The sequence below is a fragment of the Amphiprion ocellaris genome, chromosome 7, assembly GCF_022539595.1.
Source record: "Amphiprion ocellaris isolate individual 3 ecotype Okinawa chromosome 7, ASM2253959v1, whole genome shotgun sequence".
Classification (NCBI taxonomy): Eukaryota; Metazoa; Chordata; class Actinopteri; family Pomacentridae; genus Amphiprion; species Amphiprion ocellaris.
The window spans coordinates 36,372,065-36,392,797 of record NC_072772.1 but is presented as its reverse complement, the minus strand read 5'-3'; the positions used below and the strand labels follow the sequence as shown (position 1 = coordinate 36,392,797).

Genomic DNA, 20,733 nt, shown 5'->3' with positions numbered 1-20,733 from the left:
TAAAACAATACAGACATACAAATGAATAAAATCTGTTTTTAAAGATGGTAATAATCATAATGTTTGGTTTAGCTGAATACGACAACCAGAAGATGAAGGTTCTGGAGGGTTCTGGAAGGTTCTGGAGAGTTAGTGGGTTTAAGCAGAACCAAGACCAGTAGGAGCTCTATAAACCAGTGAAACCAGTTCTAGAGCAGACAGGAAAGTTGTGAAAGCTTCCAGTGGTGGACGAGGTTAAACATCCTGCCTGTCGACTCCTCCCCCATCATCACACATCATCCCCCATTAGCATCATAACGGCTACGCTAACCCTCCCCCCGATAGAACACATCTACACATTCTGACCAGCTGACGTCATGGCAACACAACAGACAACAACACACCACAGATTACTGACCGGCTGACGTCAGGCTGCTGCAGGTTAAACATCGTCTTCCTCATTTTGTCCTCATATGGTAGTTTGTCCAAAATGACTTGAAACTTGACAAGAATTGGCAAAAATGGTCGCAAATGACTTGTAACTGGTCTAAGTACACTTACGTTTGGTCCAGAGTGACTCATAATTCATCCAAATTGACTTAAAACTTGACCAAAACTGGTAAAAATGATGGTAAAAATGATTAAAATTACTCATCATTTGTCAAACAGTACTAGAAACTTGATCAAAATGAGTAAGAATGGACACAAATTACTTGAAAATGGTCACAAATGACCCAAAACTGGTCCAAATAGATTCACATTTGATCCAAAGTGACTCAATTTGTCCAAAATGACTTGAAACCTGTTTAATGTGACCCATATTTTTTTCAGATTGACTTAAAACTTGACCAAAACTAGTAAAAATTATTCTAAATGTCTTGAAACTTTTGTGAAATGATTTAGAAATTTGTCCAAAATGACTTGAAACTTGATCAAAATGAGTAAAAATGGACACAAATGACTTGAAACTGGTCTAAATAGACTCAAAGTTGGGCCAAAATTACTAACAATTTTTCCTAAATGACCTAAAACTTGTCCAAAACTGGTACAAGATATTCTAAATGCCTTGAATCTTGGTCAAAATTATTCATTATTTGTCCTACATTACCAGAAACTTGATTGAAATGAGTGAAAATGATCACAAATGACTTGAAACTGGTCCAAAATGACTGATTTAGTTTTGTATTTTATTTGTTTTTATTTTATTTGCCTTTTTCTGTGTACATGTATGTACAGCACTTTGGCTCAATCAGTGGTTGTTAAAAGTGCTCTACAAATACAGATGGATTGGATTGGATAATAATTTATCCTAAATGACTACAAACTTGGCCATAATTGGCAAAAATTTGTCCAAAATGACGTGAAACCTAATCAAAATTAGCAAAAAAATGGTCACAAATGACTTAAAACTGGTCCAAAATGACTCACGTTTGGTCCAAAGTGACAAAATTGTGCGGATTGACTTTAAACGTGTTTAAAATTATGAATAATTCATCCAAATTGACTTGAAAGTTGACCAAAACTCATAAAAATGATTGTAAATGCCTTGAAACTTGATTAAAATTATTCATAATTTGTCCGACATTACTAGAAGCTTGATCAAAATGAGTAAAATTTGTCCTAAATGATTTAAAACTGGTCCACATAGACTCACATTTGGTCCAAAATGACTCAAAAATGTGTATATCTAATTGAAAGGTGTCCAAATTACTAATAATGTATCCTAAATGACTAGAAACTTGACCATAATTAGCAAAAATGGTCACAAATGACTTAAAACTGGTCCAAATAGACTTATGTTTGGTCTAAAATCACTCCGAATTTGTCCAAATTAATTTGAAACTGGACCAAAATTAGCAAACTATGGTCATAAAGTACTTTAAATTGGTCCAAATCTACTTATATTTGGTCCAAAATTACTCAAAAATGTATAGATTGACTTGAAATGTGTCTAAAATTACTAATAATTTATCCTAAATGACTAGAAACTTGACCATAATTAACAAATAATTGTGTAGAATGACTTGAAATGTGTCCAAATTTGCTCATAGTTAATCCTATGTGACTAGAAACTTGACCATAATTTGAAAAAATTGGTCACAAATGGTCTATATTGGTCCATATAGACTCAGATTTGGTCCAGTATTACTCAAAATTTGTCCAAATTGACTGAAAACTTGACCAGATTGAGAAAAAATGGTCATAAATGACTTGAAACTGATCCAAATAGACTCACATTTGGTCCAATGTGAGTCTATTTGTGTAGATTGACTTGAAACCTGTTTAAAATTCCGAATAATTTGTCCAAAACGACTTAAAACTTTAACAAAATTAGTAAAAATTGTCACAAATGACCTAAAACTGGTCCAAATAGACTTATTTTTGGGACAGAGTGACTCAAAATTGCGCAGAATGACCTGAAATGTGTCTAAAATTGTTAATAATTTGTCCTAAATCACTTAAAACTTGACCATAAGTAACAAAAATCATCACAAATGACTTGAAATGTGACCGAAACTAGTAAAAAAAACAGATCATGTAAAGAAAGTGGCTTTTAAAAGGTTAAATTCTTAAAGTAATGAACATTTGGTGGTTTTGATCAGGATTAATGTTGTATTTTTAAAAATATAACTCCGTTAAAGTTGAAAATATATTAATAAATAACCGTTTTGTGGCGGTTTTTAGATGTCGACATTTTTATCTTTAAAATTCAGTTTTTCTTCACTTCTACCAGACAGATTAAGACGTTTAAAGGATAAATTTGCTGCTTCTCTGTTTGTTTTCTGGCTCCGCCCCCTTTCCATTTGTTTACGGTCTGCACGTGTGCAGAAGCGTTGGCAGATGGCTTCCTGCTTCAGCACGCTGCACTGAACTCTGGGGGATTGAGTCCCCGGGGAGCCGCCTGTTAACAGGCGGAGCCGCTCATTATTGGGTGTCCATTAGCAGTAATGAGCCCCGCGGCCTCATGGGAAATGGAGTCTTTATTATTAGCGCTTACTCGCTGGGCGTGGTGGCGGCACGGCGGCGGCAGCATCATCTGATCTCCCCGTTATTGGTCAGCTCAGAGGCTGCAGGTCCGACCAGGTGACTCCTCTGGTCGCCATGGTGATAATCATCTGTCATCAGTCCGACCAATCAGGTGAAAGTCAGCGAGCAACTAGGAAATAATTAAATACATGCAGAAAATAACCCTGGATATTATTTGCTCCAGTTTTTAAAACCTTTTAGTGTAATTTTCCCTGTTTTATCAGTAAATTCTCATTAATTCTTTATAGAATTTGACTTTTGTTTTTTGACAGTATTTAAATCAGGAAAAATTCTCAATTTTATTTATTTATCTGTTTTTATTTAACAAATATTTGCTGCTATTTGAAAGAAAAATTATGTATACTAGCAATTAAAAAACTGAAGCTTTTTTTTAGCAAAATCATAGAAAGAAGTATAAATTTGCACGTTGACTGTTTAAAAAAAATTAAACAAAAACAAATAGTCAGTGAGCGGATGGTAAATAATTAAATACGTGCACAAAATACTGTAAATATTTTACAGATAATAAGTAGTAAAATCACAGAAAAAAATATTTTGAAAAGTACTATGTGATTAAATTTTTATAGAATTTGTCTGTTTTTTTAGACCTGTATTTAAATCAGAAAAAAGCTTTTTTTAAATTTTTATCTGTTTTTCTTTATTTATTTTTAACTGATATTTGCTGATTTTCGAAAGAAAAATTATGTGTACTATGGATTAGGTCTTCTTTAGTAAAATCACAGAAAGAAGTATAAATTTGCACGTTACCTGTTTTAATAAAAAAAAAAATCCAATGACAACAGGGGAAATAGTTAAATACTCGCACAAAACACCAAACATCTTACAGATAATAAACAATAAAATCACAGAAAAAAAAGTATTTTGAAAAGTAAATTGTGATTAATTCTTTATTGAATTTGACTTTTTTTTTACTGTATTTAAATCAGGAAAAATGCGTGATTTTATTTATTTGTCTATTTTTATTTAACAGATATTTTGTGCTATTTGAAAGAAAGATCATGTGGAGTAGGGATCAAAAAATTTAAAATATTTTTTGTAGATCTTTATTAATAAAATCCTAGAAAGAAGTATAAATTTGCACATTGGCTGTTTTAAAAAAAATTAAACAAAAAAATTGTCAGTGAGCGGATGTAAATAATTAAATATATGCACAATATTATAATATTTTGAAAAGTACTTTGTGATTAATTCTTTATAGAATTTGACTGTATTTTTTAGACTGTATTTAAATGTAAAAAGCCCTTCTTTATTTATTTATAATTTTTATTTTTATTTATTTTCATTTATTTATTTACTGATATTTGCTGATATTTGAAAGAAAAATTATGTATACTAGGGATTAAAAAAATTAGAATTTTTTTTGTAGATTTTTTTTTGTAAAACCACAGAAAGAAATATAAATGTAACTGTTTAAAAAAAAGCCAGTGAGCAAATATAAATAATTAAATATATGCACAAAATGCTGAACATTTCACTGGTAAAATATTTTGCAAAGTAAAATGTGATTAATTCTTTATAGAATTTGACTGTATTTTTACTGTATTTAAATCAGGGAATTTTTTTCAATTTTTTCTTTATTTTTTATTGATATTTGCTGATTTGTGAAAGAGAAACTTTATATTAAGGATTCAAAAAATTCTAGATAATTTTCTATAGAAATTTTTTTTTAGATAAAATCATAGAAAGAAATATAAATTTGCACATTTGCTGTTTTTAAAAATAACAACTCAAAAAACCTTAACCTGTGTAAAAAGTCTGTATTCCTGTAAATAGTAATTTGCTCTGATTCACTGTTTGATCATAAAATTACTCTTTTTACTGTATTTAAATCAGCTAAATATATGTTATTGTACAGATATTTGCCATTTTTGGAAGACGGAATATAAATATCATGAATTAAAAATGGTAAATACATTTTTAAACTGTTGCTTTATATTAATATCAGGAAAATATTGACATTAAACGTATTTTTACACATTTTGTGAGTTGTTAAAGTTACAATTTTCCATCATTTTTTAATGTTTTTTCTGTCAAACTTGCTGCCAGATTCCTTTTTTTGCACATTTTATTTAATATAGCGACACAGTCTGAGTGTTTTATCCTTAATAACTCTTTTTTCTGCTCCTCATAAAGCAGTAGATTCAGTTTTTAGATGTTTTTTGTGTTCTGTAATAAAAACTATCTGCTTCCTATTTTCCTCATCTTCTATAAGCGCCATCAGAAACCTGTTTATTTAATATTATTTGTGTTTTCAGCCCCAGACAGACTCATGTTGCTGCTCTGATCTTATCAGCTGTTTGGGGGCTGGATGACGCTTCCTGGCGTCTCATCAGGGAGTTGTAGTTTTTAGGAGTCATTAGAACTACAGCTGTTATCGTTTTCATCCGTCACCGTCTCATCTTTGATCTGTTTATTCTTCAGCTGTTGTCAGAGCTTTTTCAGCTTTAACCCTCTGAACTCTGAGCAGTTTCTGGGTGTTTTTGTCTCATTCTTACTTGCTGTGGATTAGGGCTGGGTGATAAATCGATTTTATCGATTAAATCGACTTTGTACTTAATGTCCATTTGTTTTAATGAAAATCGATTTTCTCATCAACATGCGCCACCAACGCCTTCCCGCTGGGCTCCCGTAGTTCAGAGTGCTCCCCCCTCCCCCCCACGCTTGATACACAAACAACATGGCGGCGAGTGGTGCAGATCTAAAGGCACGTGTCCACTAGATGCTATTTTCCCGCACGGCAACGCACATGACACATGACAGCGCTGACCAACAGCAGGCTGCTACGTGGTCACATGACCGAGCTTTCAGCTGGACAGTCCTGCAGACAAGTCGGATAAACACAGCGGCTCGGCCGCAAACTTTCCCTTTTATTTCAAAAAACACGTCAGCGAAAAGTATTTCTGAAAGCATTTGAAGCGAGAAATAATCTGCAGCAGCTGAATCTGTCCTCGTTTTATGTCACCGACGCTTAGTTTAGAAGTTTGAGGACAGTTTCACGATGCGTGGGATCTCCATACGCTGCATGTAATTTGCATAAAGTAGAACAGTGGTTCTCAACCTGGGGTCCGCTTTGTCTGCTCTGAGGCTGTGATGTTATATAAAATAGATTTTTACATTCTGGATAAGATCAGAGTAACAGACTCGCTGTGTCATCACAAGTCTACTTATAAAACATTTTAAAAACACATTTATTTGGTCTTTCTTCAGGTTGGCTCTAGTTCATCCCCCTTCATTAGTTTGTGTTACAGTTAGAAAATTACTGACGGAAACGGTGTCTGCAAAACGCAAAACGGGGGAAGATTCATCAGTATCTAAAAACTCCGGCTATACTTCGAGAGTTACCTTAAATTTGGTTTTATTAAAGGACAAGACAGAATTATGTTATTTGTAATGAAATGCTCGTAAATGACAGCATGAAACCAGCGAATTACGGCGACGTCAGGAAATAAAACACAGTTTGGTAAAGTCGGAAAGATATTCACAAATTCGGACTTCCGGCATCAATAACTCATTAAATATACGTTGTCTAAACATAAACGATGCCTGTTTTCCATCGTTATAAGGTAGACAATATGCTACAAGCCCAGTTTAATCAAAAGTATCTGCAGAAATAACATTGGTGTCTATGAGCAGCTGGCTGTGAACGAGTGAACAGGAACCATCTGCAAAATGCAAAACCGCTGCAAACAGCGAAGAGACACAAATATTCAACAAATTTACTGCAGCCAGCAACTGACTCCTGCTGCTCATACTACAACTCTTGGTTTGATATTAAATTTTTTTTTTTTTCATAATTTTAGGGAATTTTCTATTAGTAATACAATTCAATAACTTCCCTCTTATGTTTTGTAGTGTACTTATGTGGTGGTGGTGGTGGTGGGTGGGGCGCTGGGGCTGGGTGCAGCTTATAGGAGGGGCTCCAAGCCACACAGGTTGGGAACCACTGAAGTAGAAGTCAGTCTACTTTATGCAAATAAGCTGCAGCCCTCTCCAGGTAAACACACCTGATCACTGCGGGAAACGTACCGCAATCGGACCAGCATGCCACATGCAGCGCATTTCCAGCTGCGATCAGGTGTGTTTACCTGGAGAGGGCTGCAGCTTATTTGCATAGAGTAGACTGGACTCCGGGGTGCTGAGAATAGGTAGGGGGTAAAAAAAAAAAAAAAAAAAATCGGATAAATCGTGAATCGGGATTTTTTGTGAAAAAATCTGAGATTTTTTTTTTTAGGCCATATCGCCCAGCCCTACTGTGGATCATTTTTCACTCAAATCAGCATTTCTAACATGATTCCAAGTGTTGACACGTTACCAACACGGGAAAAATGGAAACGTCACATTCACTGTCAGTCTAAAATTATTCAAAATGACTCAAAAACTGTCCACAATGACTAAGAACCTTAACCAACTTTAAAACTTATCCAAAGAAAAATTAACCAAACCTACTTATGAATCGTCGAAAACACCTCAAAAACTGTCTAAAATAGCTAAAAATCTGTCTAAAGTAGCCTAAAACTTTGGCAAAATAACATAAAATTGTCCAAAAAAGACTCAAAAATGGTCTAAAACAACTTGAAAACTGTCCGACACGACCTAAAACTAGTTCAAAATGACTCAAAATGTGTTTAAAATGACCATTTTCGAGTCATTATGGACAATTTGATTCATTTTAGAGAATTTTAGTCCAGTTTTGAGTCTCTGTTCATCATCTGTAGAAGATGTTTCACCATGCTGAATTTATCTCCAACAACTTGCTGCTCTGTTCACTGTTTCTGAGCCGAGCTGCATTTATTTTATTCATCCAGTAGCTTTTATTTTCCTCTCGTGATCATTTTGGATAAATTGTCAGTCATTCTGACCATTTAAAAATAATTTTGGACCAACTTTAAACCATTTTGAAACAGTTTTGAGGCATTTTGAGCTTTTTTTTTTCAAGTAATTTGGACCAGTTAAAATAATCTCGTCCATGTTTTTAGTCATTGTGAACCAATTAAAGTGATTTAACACAAAAAATGAGTTGTTTTGGACAAATTTAACTCATTTTGGAAAATTTTTGAGCCACTTTGAACATGACTATTTCTATTTTTTCAGACTTTTCCTCTCTACTCTGTTCATCATCAGTAGAAAGATGTTTCACCATGCTGAATGGATCTCCAACAACTTGCTGCTCTGTTCACTGTTTCTGAGCCGAGCTACACTTTACTGTCAGTCTAAAATAACTCAAAACTTGTCCAAACTTACTCATGAATCATCCAAAACACCTCAAATACTGTCCAAAATGGCTCAAAATTAGTCTAAAATAACCTCAAACTTGTCTAAAGTAACAAAAAATGTCCAAAATGACTCAAAATTTGTCTTAACCTACTTATAAATTGCCCAAAATAACCTGAAACTAGTTCAAAATGTCTGTAAACGTCTTTAAAATACCAATTTTGAGTCATTATAGACCATTTTTAGTCCAGCTTCTCCAGACTTTTTCTCTCTCCTCTGTTCATCATCAGTAGAAAGATGTTTCACCATGCTGAATGTATCTCCAACAACCTGTTACTCTGTTCACTGTTTCTGAGCTATGCTGCACTTCACTCACTAATTGTCTAAAACACCTCAAAACTGTCTAAAATAACTCAAACGTCTAAAATAACCTAAAACTTGCCCAAAATAATACATAATTGTCCAAAATGTACAAAAATTTTGTCCAAAACCACAAATAATCTCAAAAATGACTCAAAACTCGTACATAAGAATCGTCCTAAATAACTTGAAAACTCTCCATTATTACTTTAAACTGGTTCAGAATGACTAAAATTTAGTTTAAAATGACAACAGAATAGACAATAGAAAGATGTTTCACCATGCTGAATGTATCTCCAACAACTAGCTGCTCTGTTCACTGTTTCTGAGCTGAGCTACATTTATTTTATTCATCCAGTAGCTTTTAGTTTCAAGTTGGTGTCATTTTGGACAACTTTGTGTAAATTTTTTTTATCCATTTTTGACTAGTTTTGAGTCCATTTAATTGATCTTTTCAGTGATTTTAGACAATTTTTGAGTCATTTTTGGTAGTTTTTTGATTATTTTGCACACATTTAAGCGATTTTCGTCACATCTTGGGTCATTTTAGACGAGTTATTGTCATTTTGGAGAAATTCTGAGTCTTTTGGGACGTAATTACTTCCATGTTCACTGTTTCTGAGCCGTGCTGCATTTATTTTCTTGATCCAGTTGGTTTCATTTTCCTCTCTGTGGAAACACTGCCTGCAGTTCAACCTGAAAACTCTTAGAATTTTCTCCACGTGGCTGTTGGTCTCAGTTGAGTCATTCATGGCTTCACGAATGCAGCAAGAAACTCTGAGTTTTTTGTTTTTTGCAGAGTCTGTTTAGCGCAAACGATTTATTTTTTGGGGAATTTTTGATTGATTTTGATGTCAATTAGATTTGGTTATTACCTCTGACACCTTCAGGGACCGTCGGAAAGTTGGAAACGTGATGATTATTTCTGTTTTTACAGTTTCTGGCTCATAAATGGTGTCATTTTGATGATTTTTTTTTAACTAAATAAAGGAGCTTTTGTGGCTCAGATGATGAACACGTCGTTTAAATCTCACTGTAAATCGTCTTCTGAGACTTTTTCTTGACTTTGCTTAAACATTTGTGTTGTTTTTGTTGTTCCTTTTAGACCCTCCGGTCCTCCAACAGTTGAAAAGGACGTACAAATACTTTCAAGACTACAGACAGGTGAGTTAAAAGACGAATAATTCCATTTATTTCACCCCAAAACAGCAGAAAAGTTCTTTATTATCCCCATAAATGTGCATTCACTTAAATAAAACTGTTTAGTTCATAGATTTTATTTCTGTGTGCAGAAGTTGGAGTTTTTCTGTCACGAGTTATAAATAAAACCCTGTTAGTTTCTTCCTGTTTTTGGCTTTTAAGTCAGCGTTTTCCTTCTTTTTCCTGCTTTCACTTTCACTTTCGGTGTCACTGACTGAAACGCTGAGTCACTCGAAACTCATTTTCTCTCGTTTAATTTTTAACTCTCAGCGATGACGGTAAAAACCTCGTTTCTTCTGCCGCCTGCAGGCTTCAGATCTGGATTTTCCTGCAACGCTTCCAGTTATTAATCTGCCTTTTGTTCCTGTTTGGGATTTTTGGAGCTGTAATTTGAGCAGATTCTGGCGCCTTTAGGAGGAAAAAATAAACACATGCAGTTTTTTTGGTGTAATATTCAGCATTAATTTAAAAAAAAGAAACTCGAGCCGGGTTTTCCGAGTTTCTGGATGACTTCTGGTTTGTGTTTTCAGATGATAATCGAGCCGACGAGCCCGAAGCTGCTCCCCGACCCGCTGAAGGAACCGTACTACCAGCCGCCCTACACTCTGGTCCTGGAGCTCACTGACGTCCTGCTGCACCCGGAGTGGTCGGTACGTCCGGAAAACACCCTGAAGCTCCACAAACACGATTTTAGAGCACAAATTTTAGCAGAGAATAGACAGAAAATGAGTGATTTTGCTGTTAAAGTGACGCTTTGTCATTTAGACTTGAATTGAAACTTTACCAAAATCTGCAGAAATTGTCATAAATGACTTAAAACTGGTCCAAATACACTCACATTTGGTCCAAAATGACTCGGAAATGTTCAGAATGACTCAAAATGTGTCCAGAATTACTAATAATTTATCCAAATTGATCTAAGATATGACCAAAATAATTCATAATTTGTCCTAAATGACTTGAAACTTCACCAAAATTAGCAACAATGGTCACGAATTACCTAAAACTGGTCCACATAGACTCATGTTGGGACCATAGTGACTCAAAATTATGTAGATTGACAATCTAAATGTGATTTATAGAATCCAAATGTGATGTATAGAATCTAAATGTGATTTATAGAATCTAAATGTGATTTATAGAATCCAAATGTGATTTATAGAATCTAAATGTGATTTATAGAATCTAAATGTGATTTATAGACTCTAAATGTGATTTATAGAATCCAAATGTGATTTATAGAATCCAAATGTGATGTATAGAATCTAAATGTGATTTATAGAATCTAAATGTGATTTATAGAATCCAGATTTGATTTACAGAATCCAAACGTGATTTATAGAATCTAAACGTGATTTATAGAATCCAAACGTGATTTATAGAATCTAAATGTGATTTATAGAATCCAAATGTGATGTATAGAATCTAAATGTGATTTATAGAATCTAAATGTGATTTATAGAATCTAAATGTGATTTATAGAATCTAAATGTGATGTATAGAATCTAAATGTGATTTATAGAATCTAAATGTGATTTATAGAATCCAAATGTGATTTATAGAATCTAAATGTGATTTATAGAATCTAAATGTGATTTATAGAATCTAAATGTGATTTATAGAATCTAAATGTGATTTATGGAATCCAAATGTGATGTATAGAATAGAATCTAAATGTGATTTCTGTGGTGTCTATCTGCTGTTTTTGTTGCAGTTGTCGACAGGCTGGCGCTTTAAGAAGCGTCCAGGTATCGACTATCTGTTCCAGCAGCTGGCTCCGCTCTACGAGATCGTCATCTTCACGGCAGAGACCGGCATGGTGAGGAACCATCAATAACCCTGATCGATAACTCTGATCAGATCCTGTCTAGGTCCAGCTGTTTCATGGAAGCGTTCTGTGTTTGTCCCAGACGGCGTATCCTCTGATCGACAGCATCGACCCTCAGGGCTTCGTCATGTATCGCCTCTTCAGAGACGCAACACGCTACATGGAGGGCCATCACGTGAAGGTAGGAACATGGAAACACGCTAAACACAACATACAACACTGGGACGCTGAATTCAGACGCTGGCAGCAGGACACCTGGAAACTGTTGATACTCTGAGTTTTAAGTCTTTATTTCAGTTTTCAGCTGCCTGCAGCAGAATAAAATTGCAGAAACACTCAACAAAGTTGCCGCTAAAGTAGATTTTCTGACAGAAGAGTCATTTATCTCAGATCTAAGTTCCAGAAACACATGTAAACTGTTGAGTTTTTTTGTTTTAAAGTAGTTTTTCTGACAGTTTTGCTATTTAATTCAGTTTAAAGTTGCAGAAAAACCTGAAAACTGTTGCTACTCTGAGTTTTAAGTCTTTTTTTCAGTTTCAAGTTGCTTTTACAGAGTTAAAGTTGCAGAAATACCTGTAAACTGTTGCATTTTTTTGTTATATAGTAGATTTTCTGACATTTTAGTCCTTTATTTTAGTTTAAAGTTGCAGAAATCCTCATCAAAGTTGCCGTTAAAGTAGACTTTTTGACAGAAATGTAATTTATTTCAGTTTCAAGTTGCAGAAACACCTATACACTGGTGCAATCTTTGGTTTTAAAGTAGATTTTCTGACAGTTTAGTCCTTTATTTGAGTTTAAAGTTGCAGAAACAGCTGTAAATGTTACAATGTTGTGTTTAAAAGTAGATTTTCTAACTAAAGAGTCCTTTTTTTGACTTTAAAATTGCTTTAACATAAGTAAATTTGCAGAAACACCTGTAAACTGTTGCAATCTTTTTTGACAGTTTAATAGTTTATATTATTTTTAAGTTGCTTCCAGCAGAAATAAAGTTGCAGAAACTCCTGTAAACTGTTGCCTCTGTGTTTTACCTCCTGTGTTTTGCTGCATTTCTGCCTTCTGCTGCAGCATTGATTCCTCCTCACTACAACACACCTCCTCCTCCTCCTCCTCCTCCTCCTCCTCCTCCCCCTCAGGCCTCATTAACCCTCCTCCTCCTCCTCCTCCTCCTCCTCCTTCTTCTCCTCCTCCTCCTCCTCCTTCTCTTCCTCCTCCTCTTCTTCCTCCTCCTCCTCCCTCCCTCCCTCCCTCTAACTGCCGTCGTCCTCCGTCTCCGTTGGAGGATCTGGTTAACCTACTTTCTCCAGAACCAAGACTCCGTCTCTCCATAAAGCACCAGATGTCCGGAGAGAGTTGTGAACACTCCATATGCTAAGGGAGAGTCCAGAGAAAGTTGTTAAACCCCAAATTAAAGACACTGTTGTGCATTTTACGCCGTCGGGGATTATGATGCAAAACGTGCAGTTAGATTCAAAACAAAGCTGAACCTGGAAGCAGGAAAACAGTAAATAATCTGGAATAAAACACAGAAGAGTTGATTTACAGTCAGATCTTCTTGTTTACAGACGTCTTTGTACGTTTGACACGTCAGAAATTAAGGTGAAACTTGAAAAAATAAAAGCAAAATGACCACAAAGATTAAAAACAGACTGAAACAGATATAAAACCAATGCAAACAGAGCAATAAAACCACACAGATACAAAATTATTCAGAACAAACACCAATACTGCACCAATATCGCCATTATATGATGATTAAATAAAACTAATAACTGCAATAACACACAAAATGACCAGAAAGAGATTAAATGTGATTGAAAATGGTGAAAAATATACACAAATACATGACAATTCAGTGCAGATATCCATAAAAAAACATATTTTAGACACATAAAAGGACTGCCAGACACACAAAATGACCACAAAAAAATCAAACACTGACTAAAACAGGTGGGAAATGAGCACAAAAAAAATTTAAAAAACATAGACAAAACAACCACAAAGACACACAAAATGACAGGAAAGAGATTAAAGCCCATTAAAAATGACAGAAAATATACACAAATACCTGATAATTCAGTGCAAATAGACGTAAAAAACACATTTTAGACACAGAAAAGGACCGCCAGACGCACAAAATTACCACAATTAGATGCAAACCATTAAAATATAAATGCAAAATAGCAACAGAGACACAAAAAATGGCCACAAAGAATTAATAATGGACTAAAACAGGTGCAAAATGAGCACAAAAAAATACAAGACGGATGCAAACTACTGGAAAGTTACGACAAAAATGACAAAAATTACCACAAAAAAAAAACAGTATCATCCCAAAAAGAGCCAAAACTATCCTGAAAGATATGAATATGCCAGAAAAAACATCCAAAGTCATCACAAAACAGGTGAAATTGCGACAAAAACTCAAATTCGGCTCAAAAAATTTGCAGAAGAACGAAATATTTCCTGAAACTTTGAAATATGTCAACCAAAACATTGAATATCACCACAAAAACGGCAAAATTTACCACGAAAAGGACCAAAGCTACCATAAAACAGGTGAAATTGTGGCAAATTTGGCGCCAAAAAAAAACAGAAAAAATGTCCAAAATTACCACAAAATGGTATTACCACCAATACTGCACCAATATCGCCATTATATGGTGATTAAATAAGACTGAACTACCACAAAGACACACAAAATGACCAGAATGAGAAAAAAAATGATTGAAAATGATGCAAAATATACACAAATACATGACAATTCAGTGCAGATAGCTGTAAAAAACGCCTTTAAAATACACAGAAGGATCACTAGATACACAAAATGACCACAAAGAGACACAAACCAATAAAATATAAATTTAAAATAAACACAAAGACTCAAAAAACAACCAGATAGATTGAAAGTGACAGAAAGAGCAAAACGAACACTAGAAGATGGAACACCAATGTAAACAGAGATAAAACAACCTTAAAGACGCATAAAATGGTGATAAAGACGCACAAAAAGACCAAAAAGAGACACAAATCAACCACAGAGAGTCAGAAACTATTAAAATAAAAACAAAATGAATTCAAATAGATGCTAATTTGATGAAAATTGGAAAAAAACACTTTTTAGATTCATGAAACAAAGACAGAGACACAAAATGATTAAAAAAAAATAGAAGATAGAGAACACATCATGATGCTGCCACCATCATGCTTCACATCATGATGCTGCCACCACCATGCTTCATATATGATGCTGCCACCACCATGCTTCACATCATGATGCTGCCACCACCATGCTTCATATATGATGCTGCCACCACCATGCTTCATATATGATGCTGCCACCACCATGCTTCATATATGATGCTGCCACCACCGTGCTTCACACCATGATGCTGCCACCACCATGCTTCATATATGATGCTGCCACCACCATGCTTCACATCATGATGCTGCCACCACCATGCTTCATATATGATGCTGCCACCACCATGCTTCATATATGATGCTGCCACCACCATGCTTCACATCATGATGCTGCCACCACCATGTTTCACATCATGATGCTGCCACCACCATGCTTCACATCATGATGCTGCCACCACCATGCTTCATATATGATGCTGCCACCACCATGCTTCACATCATGATGCTGCCACCACCGTGCTTCACATCATGATGCTGCCACCGCCATGCTTCACATCATGATGCTGCCACCACCATGTTTCACATCATGATGCTGCCACCACCATGCTTCACATCATGATGCTGCCACCACCATGTTTCATATCATGATGCTGCCACCACCATGCTTCATATATGATGCTGCCACCACCGTGCTTCACATCATGATGCTGCCACCACCGTGCTTCACGTCATGATGCTGCCACCACCGTGCTTCACACCATGATGCTGCCACCACCATGTTTCATATCATGATGCTGCCACCACCATGCTTCACATCATGATGCTGCCACCACCATGCTTCTCATCATGATGCTGCCACCACCATGCTTCACATCATGATGCTGCCACCACCATGCTTCTCATCATGATGCTGCCACCACCGTGCTTCACGTCATGATGCTGCCACCACCATGCTTCACATCATGATGCTGCCACCACCGTGCTTCACACCATGATGCTGCCACCACCATGCTTCTCAGTGGGGATGGTGTGTTTGTGATGATGTCAAACATATCATTTAGTCTGATGGTCATAAAGCTCCATCCTGGTCTCCTCAGACCAAAGAACCTTCTTCCAGGTGTCTTCAGAGTCTCCACATGTCTTCTGGTGAACTCTAGTCCAGATTTAATTGGAGCTTTTTCCATCAGAGTCTTTCTCTTTGTCTCCATAAAGCTTTGACTGGTGAAGAACAGACAACAGTTGTTGGATGAACAGTCTGAAGCTGGAACTCCTTCAGAGGAGTCATAGGAGTCTTGGTGGCCTCCCTCTCTTGTCTCTTTCTCCTTCAGAGGAGTCATAGGAGTCTTGGTGGCCTCCCTCCCTTGTCTCTTTCTCCTTCAGAGGAGTCATAGGAGTCTTGGTGGCCTCCCTCTCTAGTCTCTCAGGTCTTGAGGACGTCCTGCTCTAATCAGATTTATTCATGTTCCATCTTCCTTCCATTTCTTAATGATGGATTTAACTGGACTCCAGGAAATCTTCAGGAACTTGGACATTTTGTCCTCTAACAGCCACATGTGATGATAAATCCTGAAGATTCACTTTAATAATTATTGTTTTTATTCTACTAGCATCTGTCTCAGAATAGAAGAGGAGTAACAACTCTTCTTTTAAGCTTAAACCTCCAAACTGAGCCGAGTTATTGTTTGTTGCTAAAACAAAGACGGTTCACTTTAAATTTCAGCCCCTTGCTCCACATAATCTGGATTTTATATTAAAGTCCGACAACAGCGGAGCACACTGAGCGTTTTCCAGCAGCTGTTTTATCACTCAACAGATATTAGAATAACAAATTAGGACCACGAGCTCCTCGTTAGCAGCCCACTGACCTTTCCTCAGCCTCCAGAAACCTGCAGCTATTGTTCTGTGGCCCGCATCAGTGGATCAGACGTCTTATTGTTCACAGCAGTGGATTAACTGTCCTCCTACAAACTTCGCTTTCGTTTCTGGTGTTTTCCTGTAAAACTGGAGACTTTAGGAGACAATGAACAGATGAAAACAGGCTTTAAATTATCCCAGAACAAGAATCTGGAGTCATTTGTTTTAGTGAAAACAAAAAAACTGCAGTCTAAATGTAGAATAATGATTATTGTTAATATAAGGCCTTTTTCCACCAAACGTGCACCATTTTCAGCTAAAAATGACCTCTTAATGTGTGTTTTTTATCAATTTATTTCAACAAACTAACAATAGAAATAACAAAAATGTCTAATATTTTGCACATTTACACAAATTTACTGGTAAAAATACAGTTTAAACTCTGCACATCTGCTTTCATTTTCTCAGAAAACCTTTTAAAAATCTGTCAGATACAGACCTAAATAATAAGATGGTTTTATCTAAATGTATCTTTTAAACTTTACTTATTTTATACTTTCAGATATTTTTGGATTTTTAATAGTTTAATTGTGTGGTTTTGTTTCCTCTCCCAGCTGTATCACATCATAGTTCACTCGCCGTTTGTAAATCTGTTGTTCATAAAAAGCTCACAAAAGACAGATTTTAGGATTTTCAGGAACATAAAACACATTAAACACACTTTCCACTATGGTTTAATCAGCAGATTACAGGTTTATTTACAGTTTTCTGTATTCAAAATGTTTCATTTCTGAAGTGATTTACAGATTTAACCATAAAAAAACAAGAAATTCATTAAAATAATAACTGCAAGCAGAGAAAAAAGGCACAAAATACAAACAAGAAACTCACATAAATAACAAAATCAGTTTAAACTTGGGTAAATCTGACATTTAAACACCTTACTTCAGTATATTTAAAGTGATTTCTGAGTGAACATCTACCTGCATGTGAGCCATTTAGGGAACATCTGTAGCATCTATTGAGCAGATTTTTAGCAAATTTAGCCTGTTTTTAGTTTATAGCAGCGATACAAGACGAGATCCAGGAAAAGGTTGAAGACAAAACTAATAGATTTAACGATTAAAACACTTTGCAAATCTTTGCAAAACTAATTTATGCAACTAAGACTATTTATCCTTCATGTAAGTTTGATTAATACTAAAAAAGTTGGGGAAAAGTGGGAACAGTTAGTCTGGAGCATCTACATCACGCAGAAGATTAAATATTTCTGGGTGACCTTAAGTTGGTAAGGTTAGTGGCTGGTCTAATGGGGCTCCTGGCACAGCTCCTGAATGAATAGTGTACCTCCTGTGGTCGCTGGAGCCAGTACTTGAGTACCTGGGGTCAATGGAGGACCTTGGGTTGATGGTGGACCTTGGGTTGATGGTGGATCTTGGGTTGATGGGGGACTTTGGGTTGATGGGAGACCTTGGACTTCTGTGGGACCTTGGGTTGATGGGGGACCTTGGGTTGATGGTGGACCTTGTGTTGATGGGGGACCTTGGGTTGATGGGGGACCTTGGACTTCTGTGGGACCTTGGGTTGATGGGGGACCTTGGGTTGATGGTGGACCTTGTGTTGATGGGGGACCTTGGGTTGATGGGGGACCTTGGACTTCAGTGGGACCTTGGGCACCTTGGGTTGATGGGGGACCTTGGGTTGAAGGGGGACCTTGGGTTGATGGGAGACCTTGGGGTGATGGGGGACCTTGGGGTGATGGGGGACCTTGAGTTGAAGGGGGACCTTGGGTTGAAGGGGGACCTTGGGTTGGTGGTGGATCTTGGGTTGATGGGGGACCTTGGGTTGATGGGGGACCTTGGGTTGAAGGGGGACCTTGGGGTGATGGGGGACCTTGGGGTGATGGGGGACCTTGGGGTGATGGGGGACCTTGGACTTCTGTGGGACTTTGGGCACCTTGGGTTGCAGGGGGACCTTGGGTTGCAGGGGGACCTTGGGGTGAAGGGGGACCTTGGGTTGATGGTGGACCTTGTGTTGATGGGGGACCTTGTGTTGATGGGGGACCTTGGACTTCTGTGGGACCTTGGGCACCTTGGGTTGATGGGGGACCTTGGGTTGAAGGGGGACCTTGGGTTGATGGGAGACCTTGGGGTGATGGGGGACCTTGCGGTGATGGGGGACCTTGGGGTGATGGGGGACCTTGGGTTGAAGGGGGACCTTGGGTTGATGGGGGACCTTGGGTTGATGGGGGACCTTGGGTTGATGGGGGACCTTGGACTTCTGTGGGACCTGGGGGACCTTGGGTTGAAGGGGGACCTTTGGTTGATGGGGGACCTCGGGGTTATGGGGGACCTTGGGTTGATGGGGGACCTTGGGTTGATGGGGGACCTTGGGTTGATGGGGGACCTTGGACTTCAGTGGGACCTTGGGCACCTTGGGTTGATGGGGGACCTTGGGTTGAAGGGGGACCTTGGGTTGATGGGAGACCTTGGGGTGATGGGGGACCTTGGGGTGATGGGGGACCTTGGGTTGAAGGGGGACCTTGGGTTGGTGGTGGATCTTGGGTTGATGGGGGACCTTGGGTTGATGGGGGACCTTGGGTTGAAGGGGGACCTTGGGGTGATGGGGGACCTTGCGGTGATGGGGGACCTTGGGGTGATGGGGGACCTTGGGTTGAAGGGGGACCTTGGGTTGATGGGGGACCTTGGGTTGATGGGGGACCTTGGGTTGATGGGGGACCTTGGACTTCTGTGGGACCTGGGGGACCTTGGGTTGAAGGGGGACCTTTGGTTGATGGGGGACCTCGGGGTTATGGGGGACCTTGGGTTGATGGGGGACCTTGGGTTGAAGGGGGACCTTGGGTTGATGGGGGACCTTGGACTTCTGTGGGACCTTGGGCACCTTGAGTTGAAGGGGGACCGTGGGTTGATGGGAGACCTTGGGTTGATGGGGGACCTTGGGGTGATGGGGGACCTTGGGGTGATGGGGGACCTTGGGTTGATGGGGGACCTTGGATTGATGGGGCACCTTGGACTTCTGTGGGACCTTGGGCACCTTGGGTTGATCAGGGAAACCCCTGGGTTGAAGGGGGACCTTGGGTTGAAGGGGGACCTTGGGTTGATGGGGGACCTTGGATTGATGGGGCACCTTGGACTTCTGTGGGACCTTGGGTTGAAGGGGGACCTTGGGTTGAAGGGGGACCTTGGGTTGAAGGGGGACCTTGGGTTGAAGGGGGACCTTGGGTTGAAGGGGGATCTTGGGGTGATGGGGGACCTTGGGTTGAAGGGGGACCTTGAGTTGATGGGGGACCTTGAGTTGATGGGACACCTTGGGTTGAAGGGGGACCTTGGGTTGATGGGGGACCTTGGGTTGATGGGACACCTTGGGTTGAAGGGGGACCTTGGGTTGATGGGGGACCTTCTCCAGATGAACTTCTTCCTTTTTACCCGATATTTTTTAGGTATTAACCAAACTTGGATGGAGGGTTAATAGTTGTATTTGCATGAATTAGTTTTGCAATGATGCAAAGATTTGCAAAATGTTTTAATTGCAAAATACATTGGTTTTGTCTGCTGTCTTTTCTGCAGGAAAAGCTGCATATTTTTAGCTCATCTACGTCAAAAAGATTAAATATTTCTGGTTTAACAGGAAGTTGAACACAAGACGTTGCTGTTTTTATCTTTAAACTCTTTAATCAAACATCTAAGAAGGAAAATCTACAGTTTATGTTCTAAAGTCAAGACTCCAGATGAACTTTTTCCACTTTTCCCCAACATTTTTTAGGTAATAAACAAACTTACATGAAGGATAAATAGTTGTATTTGCATAAAATAGTTTTGTGAAAGTATGCAAAGTTGTTTTTTTCCTTCAAATATACTAGTATTACTCAGCTACAGGAACAGTAGTGATAATATTAGTGCATCTACATCAAGAAGAAGATTTCATTTTAGACAAACATCTAAGGAAAATCTACAGTTTATATTCTCAAGTCAAGACACTACTTTGTTTTTTTAGGTATTAATGAACCTTACATGAGGGTTAAATAGTTGTTGTTACTATTAATCCTTCATGTAAGTTTGGTCAGTTCCTACAAAATGTTGGGGAAAATGAAA

General features: G+C 37.9%; 1 protein-coding gene across 1 annotated transcript in view; it reads left to right on the top strand.

The window, feature by feature from the left end:
• The window catches only part of timm50 (translocase of inner mitochondrial membrane 50 homolog (S. cerevisiae)), a 60,286-nt gene that overhangs the window by 24,069 nt on the left and 15,484 nt on the right, over positions 1-20,733 (top strand). The window contains exons 5-8 of the mRNA XM_055012016.1: positions 9,704-9,762; positions 10,329-10,448; positions 11,513-11,617; positions 11,709-11,807. Of these exons, the coding sequence (XP_054867991.1) occupies positions 9,704-9,762; positions 10,329-10,448; positions 11,513-11,617; positions 11,709-11,807 (383 nt within the window). The remainder of the gene's footprint in view (positions 1-9,703; positions 9,763-10,328; positions 10,449-11,512; positions 11,618-11,708; positions 11,808-20,733) is intronic.